The following is an 11,296-nucleotide window of genomic DNA, read 5'->3' on the forward strand; positions in this document are numbered from 1 at the left end:
CAGGACACCTAGGGTCTCTGTATTTGTCCAGTGTAAGATTGGTGAGTGCCGTAAACTCCGGGTATGTGATGGATTGTTTTAGTTCTGTTATTGACAACAACTTTGTTACAACTGTAATTAAGACTATTTTTATTCATGTACAATGTTACATTCTGTGTAAAGATATACTGCTTACATACATATTTTAGCGGTACTATTATTTTAGCGCTTTTCGCAAAGAACGTGTGTTCGCTAATTGAAGATTCTGTATAACGTTTATGTAGCAATTATTGCGAATGCGCAAATTCATCATTTCGCTAATTTGTTCTTATCATTATGCTTTGCGATTAAATAGATATGTACAACTATTTCAACATTATGTTAATTTGTTTATATCATAATGATAGAGCGAATTATGCTAATTTCGTTATGCATTTCAACAATACGGGTGTCAATACGCTGCCTTCATATCATAAAAATGGGACCGACATTGGCAATTCTAATTAGAACCAATAAATATATCCATTGTTTCCGAGCTAGGTTTCTATTTCAGTGATAACGTGGTAACCCCGTCAGACTAAGATGATATTATAGCTTTTCCCGTGTTGGCACCATCAAACAGCCCGACGAACGCTGTAGGCATATTTTCAAAGCCCTTGTATATCGTTTCTTTGTACTTGATTTTTCCCTGAAGTTAATAAAAAATGTACGTAGGTGGAAGAAAGGCATATGAATTAACAAACTTCTGTTGACAACGACTTGCAATAGGTAGGACATGTAAATATGAATTAAGGATACAAATATATCGTAAGAACTTTTGTTATTATGATATTTTATTCGCAATTATGCTAAATTCAAGAGCATACATGATTTTAAAACGATCATTCGGATACATTCCCCTAAGCTTTTTCGCCCACTGTTGAATTGCTTTTATTTAACCTTACTTTCGTCTTAATGAGAAAAAGGCGAAATTGGCGAGAAATACCCATTAACAGTATGCATGTTACGATATTATGTTTCCTCATCCGACGACTCATTGTCTAACATTATTATATTATATTATATCATTATTATTATTATATGTTATAACTATTTTTTTTCACTTTAAGCGATGTTTTATCTTACTGATGATTATTACAGGTAAACAGATTAAATCATAGAGAGCGCTTAATAAGTGGTCTATTCAATATTAAGATACACTATTAAACGGATGAAGTATTCACCTTAATCAAGATGTTTATTCTACCACTTTTACGTATGTCCACAAGTATATCGAGTCTGAAAGAGCTATTATTTTTGCCCCAGTGTGTATATATATATATATATATATGCATATATCTGTCCAGGATTCCCTTTTTTGGGCTAGCACACAATGGAGTGTATGGACCTGGTTATAATTGCTGTCTGGAGTGGAAGTGGTGGTATGGGACTAGTTGTTGTAACTATATCTTTTACTAATTAATGTTTAACACAATGATACTGATAGGAATGTTGTGAAGTTTTTAAAACCATATATAGATAATTAATGACTCTGTTACAAGTCTTCATGTTCCTAGCCAGTGTTAATATGACTATATTGTTGGATTTGTATATATTCCAACGAACAGGACTTGTGTAGGCATTGCCTGTTGACAAAATTCCCGTTGAATCATTTTTCATTTAATAAAATATGTCAAATGAAATATCAAGATGCACACTTCCTGTCCATTAAGATGGTTGGTAATACCTTTCCCCGATAACTTGATATAATTTATTATTTCCCAATTGACAAACGTGATTTAGATATCTAGATATACTACGCAATTCAAAAACTCACTTCTCTGATCCATTGTGCCATGTCTTTTTCTCCCTCAGCCCACCTTGGATACCACCGCGATACGAGGAATCCTTCGACCTTAAGCTGTTTGGCAAGAATGTCCATGAACGGGTATACACCTAGGCAGAACATATTACGACAATGAAAGTATAGCATGTCGCCGAGGCGGTGCGCAGACAAAGACAAGATATAACCGTGTACAAATATCGCGTCAACGAGGTTATACTGAAACATGCGGTAATTATATTAGTATATATACCATGTTCTTATTACAGATCAAATTTTCCATACATTTCTTTGTGAATAACACTATGAAAAGCCAGCAATACAGTAATACAACCTCTTGGAGGCTCTTTATCGTTGTACATGGAAATCTGTCCACAGATTGACACTCGTCCAAACAACTTCATGTGTTTCAGTGCCGTAGATGTAAAATCGGCCCCAATCTACACCAAAATAAACAGTAATTAGGACAAGATTGTGACCATTTAAAAATAATACAAATTAGAAAAGACCATTCATTCACACAATTTTTCCCCAAATGCAAATTACGGTAATTTGTATATTGCCGCATAAGTATCTATATAACAAACTTCCATCTTGTAATCATTTCCTTCCCACAATAAATTCATCTTCTCCACGTTTCTTTGAGATAAAGACTGTATAAAATATGTACAATAAAATTTAAGATAAAGACAGTGTAAAAGTTGTGCAATAAAATTTCAAAATGTATTAAATGGCATTAGCTTCTCACATTGTCGAAGAAACAATCATAGCCATCTGGAGCGGCCGTTTTCAATGCTTCGGACAAATCCACCTTCTTGTAGTTGAAGACTTCATCGAAACCCAGCTCTTTCAGCCATTTGCATTTGTCTTCATTTCCAGCACATCCCACCACTTTGCATCCCTTTAAAACAACACGTTTCAGAAATCGAGACAACATCAAACAATGCCAACCAACCACCCCTCTCCTCGATCTTAATCCTTAATACTGGCAATGATGAGATGTCATCTCGCCACTTTGCACTCCCAAATTAAAAAAAAAATACTTGAAACATCGAATTCAGATAGTTTTCAAACGTTCATGTTATGGTATAGCTTAAGGAAAAGTTGATTTATCATATAAGGTAGTAACGATTGACCAACCTTGATTTTAGCGATTTGTCCGACAAGATTACCTACTGCCCCGGCAGCACCATTGACAAGTACCGTGTCCCCTTTCTTTGGTTGGCAAAGCTCCAGGAAACCAAAGTAAGCCGTCATACTGTTCACAACATAAACGACGAATCTCTTTAGATTCCTATATTTCTAACCTACCATTTCGTAGATAAATTGTTTCCCTAAGCTTTTAGACTTAAGTCAATGTGATAAATAGGGGTCCTACATGCGCTTCAAATCTTACGAGATTTATGTAATTTTTCAAGTTAAATGAAAAATATGTAAGATTCTGTTTATTATCATAGACACTATTGCAAACACTCGTGAAAACAAATTGTATTTTGTTAAACTGATAAAAAAATCGTATTACCGATAGTCTCCCTCTTTCTTTGGTGACGTGAAATGCTTATGACTCCACAAGTCATATGATGCCATCAAGTTATGATGTCACCCTAAAAACAAGTTCCACTAAGTCATATTACCAATTATGCTACAGGTGTTATTATACTGATAAAAGCATAGTTGTATGATAAATCATAATCCAAACGCATATTACATAAAACTAAGACGAAATATTAACAAAAGAAGAATTACAAGGCGAATCCTAAAAAAGGTCAAGGCGATCAAGATCAGGTGTTTCGAAAGAGTAAGTGCATTCTGCTTCATTTACGACACTGGTCACGTAAATATTGGTCAATCCAAGTAAGTAATGTCATATTCTCAAATGAGAACAAGGTATACAATAACGGAGACACAGACACACTTACGAGCATCAAGCACGCGTCCAGCCTCATATCGCACAAAGAAACAGAATATTTCTCGATGAGATCGTTATGACGACAGTAAAACTTCACCATAATCTTCGTCAACGTAAAAGCATACCCCTTCCCCAAATATTTACATTAAGGAATTCCCAGAACCAAGAAAAAATATCTTTATCTGTCTCTTATTGAAAGATATGTCATAAGTTTATCAAAACTTGTTAGAGAAAATTAACTTATCAACGAGTTCTGTTGTGTATGAAAATATCAATATTGGGTAAAGTCAACACGATTCTGGTATGATTCTTGAGTCCGTCTTCTCAATTGACCAGACGCCGACTGTTGTTCTTAGGACCCACTGCTATTCCTGGATCAACACAACCAGTAATTATCCAAGTGTTTGGCATTTTCATCCTGTACATTTTCCTGAGATAGTCCCACACAAGCTCGATTGGTTTCAAATGTTGCGAAGTTGCAGGACATGTGAATGTCTCTCTCACTTCTTGTTGAAGGCAGTCTTGTACTAGACGAACTTTGGTATTGCCAGGTATTAGGACTGGTCGATTGATGGGCATTGGAATGCGGAGCAACTAAATGTCGAAGGATCTCTGATTATTATTCTTCTAACCATTTAAAGTTCCATCAAGGACATACAAGTGAAGTTTACAGTTAAGAAAAAAGAATCTTTGAACAGTAACACCCTCACCATCAAATGCTGCTATACCAGAGTATGACTGTTGTAGTATGTTGTATTTCTTGGTCTCCAAACACAGACTATGTCGTCTGTCCGATTAAGTGAAAAACGCCTTCTTAGATCAGTGGACTCTTTGCCAGAGCCTAATACTCCATGTCAGGTGATCACTTACTGTCTTGTTTGTTTATGACTTCCAGTCGACGATTAACTGGTCGGCGAGCGTGTTCAAACGTCTGTTGACGGTCTGTCAGCTAACACGAACCTGTTGGTAGTGGTGAATGGATGGGGTCAGAACAGAAGTATATCTATCTGTAGTCTTTCGAGGTCTGTCAGACCTGGGCTGCTCGTCAATTTGCTCGTTTTGGTTATAACGCTGCATTAACCGAGAAATAACAGACTAGCTGACAATATCATGTGCAGCTACCTCCCTGTATGTTATAACACCTTAAACCATTTCAGAAGCTTCTCATCTCTCAGTATTTGTCAATTTTTGACGTACCGTTTTCAAATGCAGTTTGGGCACATTTATGATTTACTAGTAATACATGTGGCAAAGCAAAAGTGTTTAATTAGAGTACGGGGTACCCTTGTTTGATCTGGGTTATCGTTATGTATGATGTAACACCCTTGGTGGCTTACGGCACCAAACAAAAAAGGAGACAATACAAGGAGTACGACAAGGTCATACTGAAATTGATGGTATCTTACATATGTCCAAGTGTATAAATAGTATGCATACCACAGAATTTTTTTTCACATCTGCCCTCATGTCAGCAAATTTCTGACTGCAGCCAGAAGCTTGAATGATAAAAATCCCAAATTGGAATAACGACCCAAGTTCTTATATCAACCCGTGTGGTAACCTGTACCTACCCTTGCATTCCCTAGATCTACACGTGTGGTAACCTGTACCTACGCAGGCATTCCCTAGATCTACCCGTGTGGTAACATGTACCTACCCTGGCATTCCCTAGATCTACCCGTGTGGTAACCTGTACCTACCCTGGCATTCCCTAGATCTACCCGTGTGGTAACCTGTACCTACCCTGACATTCCCTAGATCTACACTTGTGGTAACCTGTACCTACCCTGACATTCCCTAGATCTACACTTGTAGTAACCTGTACCTACCCTGACATTCCCTAGATCTACACTTGTAGTAACCTGTACCTAAACTGACATTCCCTAGATCTACCCGTGTGGTAACATGTACCTATACTGACATTCCCTAGATCTACCCGTGTGTGGTAACCTGTAGCTACCCTGGCATTCCCATGGTTCCCAGAGCCAAGGATAAAGGCAGATCGTTCATTTCAGGCATGCGTCCAACTCGCTGCTCTTGTTCGTTTATAATCTTTGTGTGAGTGCGCCATCCCGCGAACACACGAACGATACTGCCTACGGGACGGGAGGAGTTCTTGCTGGCGATAACTCTGTAAATAAGTAGATTTGTGCAGAATGGTTTCTTTTTTGTTTGACAGAGTGAGATATTCAGCTGAGATGTGATTGACATTTCATCGTCGAACAACGTTACAGAAGGTAATATAACCTGACTAAGAAACAAACCAATACAGAGTAAGTAAAATATATTGAATTAGAGAAACATTGCTGTTATGGTGATGAGAGTAATAATGTGGAATGAAGGTCACAAAAACATACCAAAGCAGAGTAAGATAAATTTATAGAAGGAGAGAAGTACTGCTGTTATGGTGGTGAGAGAGCTAACGTAGAATGAGGGCCACAAAAACAAATAAATACAGAGTAAGTTAAATATATTGAATTAGAGAAGTATTGCTGTTATGGTGGTGAGAGAGCTAACGTAGAATGAGGGCCACAAAAACAAATAAATACAGAGTAAGTTAAATATATTGAATTAGAGAATGGTATTGCTGTTATGGTGGTGAGAGAGCTAACGTAGAATGAGGGCCACAAAAACAAATAAATACAGAGTAAGTTAAATATATTGAATTAGAGAAGTATTGCTGTTATGGTGGTGAGAGAGCTAATGTAAAATGAAGGCCACAAAAACATATAAATACAGAGTAAGTTAAATATATTGAATTAGAGAAGTATTGCTGTTATGGTGGTGAGAGAGCTAACGTAGAATGAGGGCCACAAAAGCAAATAAATACAGAGTAAGGTAAGGAATCTACGAGACAACGAGATAATTAACACAGACATGTTGTATGGTTGTTAGATAGCCTTATATTATCATGTAGCATGATATTAACACCGATATACATAACGCAAACGATGTTATGTATAACCACTATTATCTATAATAAAACATAAACTTTGGAATATAAATTGGATTTCATTTAATGTTTTCTGAAGATCCTTTCTGTCTATGTGTTTTTAGCAATTTACCAGCACATCTTACTTGGCTATCTGTTCTCCTGGCATGCATTGATTGCGTTCCACATTTCCCACCTCACGTGTCCTGTGAAAATGAAGAAATGGCATAGACTATATATCAATTATATAAAAAATACAAATTTATACTGAATTATATCTCAATATTTTCTTGATTATCAAGAAAACCATTTATATGTAAATCGTTTGGTGATGAAAAAATACCGAAGCCACTTTTCCTTCTTTGCAAATCATAAACTTATTGTAAATTATATGATCACATTAGCTTATGCAACAAATACCTCTTTAAGAACAAATCATATCACCTACTGCACTGCCCAGTAGATGATGAAGGACCATGAATATAGATTTATTCATTATGATAAAGTTTCGTGATTGTAGAGAGAACAAATGCACAGTATAAGTGTATTTATTTTAGATAATATTACCTCATGTACGGATCCACCGTCCAGTGAAGTGCTTCTATAAGGTACTCTGTAAAAAATGATCAAACATCAGATTTAGTGCGGGTTAATAAAACACCCGAATCCATAAAAAGTCGAACACAGCGGCTTTTATGATCATACCGCGACACTTACAGTGCTTTGTACCTTGGATACACTTCTCGCCGAATACCAAGGTGAGGCTTAAACTTCTATCATGGCGTGCTCAAGAAAAAAAATATGTATGCAATGTAACGCTGGGAAATGAATTGTTGCTTGGGCACTCTCCTCGCCGAATACCAAGGTGAGATTTAAACTGACTTCTTGAAATTCTGAAAACAATACCTGTGTATTGTGACATATCTATTGTTCTACAGTCCCGTTAAAATTGTTTTTGTTACTTGTCTAAAAAAAGACAGCATTCCATGAAGATGCTTAAAAGATGCGATTTCAATGTCCCTGTTATAATTTTTTTGTATGTATATATACAAAGGCATATATGTTTTTTATGTTTGAAATACAGTCAAACATGTCCAATCAAGGGAGAAAAGTGGCCTTTATACACAGGTAGCCGTAATATAGAGGTTCAAGTACTATTAATTGCATTACATAGAAAACCAAAAAAGTGGCCTTAATTCGGTGTGAAAATGCAAATACGGATTTCGCACTCCTTCCGGATACAAACATTTGTGCGTGTACAGACAGAACGAACGAAAAAAAGGAATTACGGACAAAAGAAAGTCCCTACAAGCTCGAAACCACAGGTCGCTTTGTTTACTTACACGTGGTCCTGTTTCTAGTCCACAGAAACCACTTACACAGTATCTCGATATGGCCATGGGTGACATGTTTGTTCATTATTTTACACCACTATAGAAAAAAATATAAATAAGTTTAATAATGTGGTCCTTCATGTCTTTGGTTTTAAACATATTTTTATACTGGGTTGGAGATAAGTCTCGCATCTGTCTACAAACCAATTTTTTTTTAAAGAAATCGGAGTATTTTGTAATCGTGACGCTCATTTTAAGCACAAGCACTCAGAAATATTACAACATTTGTTATATTGTTTATGGATACATATACGTGTAATGGCGTACTTTTCATGACTAATCTGCCGTACCCGTGCATCTCAAAACTGACTTTTTCAGGCAAATTTTCTAGCTACTGCATGTTTGGAAGGGTGTAACATCGGATCAAATTCCATCTCAATTTAACCGTTTAATACACCGTGATTAAATTTCATGTGGTTAATGCAGAGATAAAATTGAATGTTACCTACTGGAGGGGGGCTTCAATGGTAAAGACCTCTGACTGTCTTTGTCACTACCCCTTTACCTCTGGGTCCAAGGCCTACGTTGGTAAGGGACTTGTAGCAGGTCGGTGAATTTTCATCAGAAACTCAGGCTTTCCTCAATCACCCAACCCTAACATATTTTTAAATGACCTTAAATGACCCTGGTTGTTTATAGGTCGGAAAGTCAAATTTTAGCTTCTGTAAAACATTCATTTTCGTGGAGGAATTATTTTCGTTGATATCGCTGGAACTCTTAACTCACCAATTCATGTCTATGGACTGTAAGGTAAGTGGAAGTAAAATTTGAGGTATAATTTCCCATGAAATCAATTAGCATGGCACATTTTTAAAAAGGCACTCACACAAATTAGTCCCACGATAATTTGTTTTTACACAATGTTTTCTTTGTACAATCAACTGAATTCCAACCCGCTGTTTTTAATGTTATAAATCAAATACTTCAGTATACTGCCAGGCCATTAGATAAGTGTTTGGGGATCTTTCACCATACCTAAGTTAACAAGTAGAGCGAACCTTTACACATTCTGACTTGATCCATACAATTTTCCATGAAAAACTTTTACCTATCACCGTGTTTTTCATATATTAATTTCATGTTTTTATTTGCATTTTAAACTATGATAAAGTTTCCAGACCTCATTTACAGCAAACCTCTTCTAAAAGATCAGCACGATGTTTCTGTTGTTGACATAATGGTATCTTTTATATAAGGCAATCTGGTTTTAGTGACGGTTGAATCCAGCTGTTGACAATGTCGATGTACGGAAATAATCTATGAAACTCCCAATATAGAGAGCTGAAACCAACACAGTCCATTGTAACCTCACTATCAAAAAAGTCGACTGTGATTTAGTCAGACATGTTTAACCCAAGTCGACTTCTTTAAGGTGTCTTTGTTGTATGCCGTCTGCTAGACAGGTTGTCCTGATTTAGCAATGACATCTTAACAATGGTTAATAAACTGGTCTTTCAGGTGAAGGTCGTCACAAATACAAGCCGTCTACCGTCCTATCTGTATTTACAATTTATCTTACATGCCCAAACTCAAATAGGAGGTCAGACCTTCGTCGATGTAGCAGTGATGTAAACAATTATTACAGTGATTTTTTGTGAATCCTACCATTCCACACATGAAATAGAAGGTATATGTACGTTGTCAATAAGAACAACCGTTATAGATACAATTACAAGCAACCATACCACCATCTTTTAGGTCGTCCGAAACCTCCTCCTCTACAAGATCGAAATCGGACGTTTGCACTTTCCCATCAAACTTCCTTTTCAGGGTCCAAACTTTGCTTTTCACCATTTTGTTAAACGAAGCGATGAAAGTAGGGGTCACAGAGTCTTCACGTAATACGTCGTGCTACACTGTAGGTGACTGCGGTCTCTAACTATAACGACGGGGCCTGAATGATAAAATCACTACCCGTACGTTTAAGGTACACAGAAGGGGTTATCGTGTCAGTGCGACGCGTATAGGTAAATTCTTATGTCAACATACTGTCCTGTATTCGTTATCTACTATATATACATGCTTCTTATTACTGCATTAATATTATGATAAAACATATATCACAGAATTGTCAGTTCTGTAATAATGTAGAAACAATCGATCATTGTCCTCAACATAATGATAACGTATTTGAAAACTATAGAATTCTACAACAAAATATAACATCAGACACAATACTAAACACTAAATTACAAAGAAGATGGTGTAGGATTTGGAGACTCGGGCCCATATCTAGGTCACTGTAAAGGACTCAGTAGGATTCTCCTCCAATTACCTGAACCCTGTACTAGGTGTAGGCGTGACTGGTCCATGGGACTTGTGATAGTGTCAGAGTATACAATTAATTTAAGGCATTAGACGGACTTCAAAATTACTCTTACACAAACCAAAGACCAAAAAGGATTGAACTGGTCACCTTGTTGAATCATAAAATCAATTCCAGTTGAAATCCTATTCCTCATACATGCTTCTACACAAATGCAATAACCCAGGAGCTGTTGCAGAGGAGAAATTTGAAGTGTGACTTGAAAGTAAGCCAAAGTCTACTTCTGGTATTTAAGTCATCTGTGGTCAAGATGATTCGTCCACCGTGTGTCGTGCGTAAACTTTTTCTTTAAAATCCTACTCATCTGTCATACCGTGGTGGATTTCAACGAAATTTTGTCTGAGGCATCGTAAGATGAGGGTAACCATTTGTTAAATTCAGAATTTGGATTCGACTCTTAACTTTGGCCTGATTCACCAGAGAGTGTAGTCAACTATTTCTCAAATTTAGAAATTTTGTTCGACCACTAGGGACCTAAAAAGGGAAATTAGACAATGGTTTGCTTCAAAACGTTACTGCTTCTTAATGCCTGGGTAGATTCCCGAAATGGGAAAATCAGTCGATAATTGTGCTGCAAAACGCTTAATACTGTCTAAATTCAATGTAAAAAAGAAAATAAGGAGATTCTTGAAAAAGTAGAGTATAAGACCAAGGGTTCCGAAAGGGCAAGCGAGAAATCACGAGATATACTATCAAGCATCAAACATGTTCAACTTCATATCACAGAATAAAACAGAATAGGTGTTGTCCAATGAGATCATTATGATCATAAAACTTCACCACAATCTTCATGAACTGGCGACTTTCGAAATCCCATGCTGTGAGTTTGTCTCCGAGTTGCCGACATCGTGTACGCACATTCTGATATCTGGAACAAGATTAAGATTCAACAGCGATCCGTAAACAGCATAAGTTTGGGGAGTTTAATTAGGAA

At 36.7% G+C, this 11,296-nt stretch overlaps 1 protein-coding gene across 1 annotated transcript; it reads right to left on the reverse strand.

Annotated features, from left to right (window-relative positions):
* Nucleotides 1-556: 556 nt before the first annotated feature.
* LOC132560718 (prostaglandin reductase 1-like) lies at nucleotides 557-9,830 on the reverse strand. Its single transcript, XM_060225396.1, has 9 exons — nucleotides 9,722-9,830; nucleotides 7,210-7,255; nucleotides 6,789-6,848; nucleotides 5,671-5,841; nucleotides 2,942-3,059; nucleotides 2,550-2,702; nucleotides 2,136-2,241; nucleotides 1,796-1,914; nucleotides 557-667 (listed from the first exon to the last, which is right to left on the reverse strand). The coding sequence occupies exons 1-9, from the start codon at nucleotides 9,828-9,830 to the stop codon at nucleotides 557-559; spliced, it is 993 nt and encodes a 330-aa protein (XP_060081379.1).
* Nucleotides 9,831-11,296: the final 1,466 nt, after the last annotated feature.

Source organism: Ylistrum balloti, unplaced genomic scaffold, assembly GCF_031769215.1.
Source record: "Ylistrum balloti isolate Yb309-2 unplaced genomic scaffold, AGI_CSIRO_Ybal_v1 Utg371104, whole genome shotgun sequence".
Classification (NCBI taxonomy): Eukaryota; Metazoa; Mollusca; class Bivalvia; order Pectinida; family Pectinidae; genus Ylistrum; species Ylistrum balloti.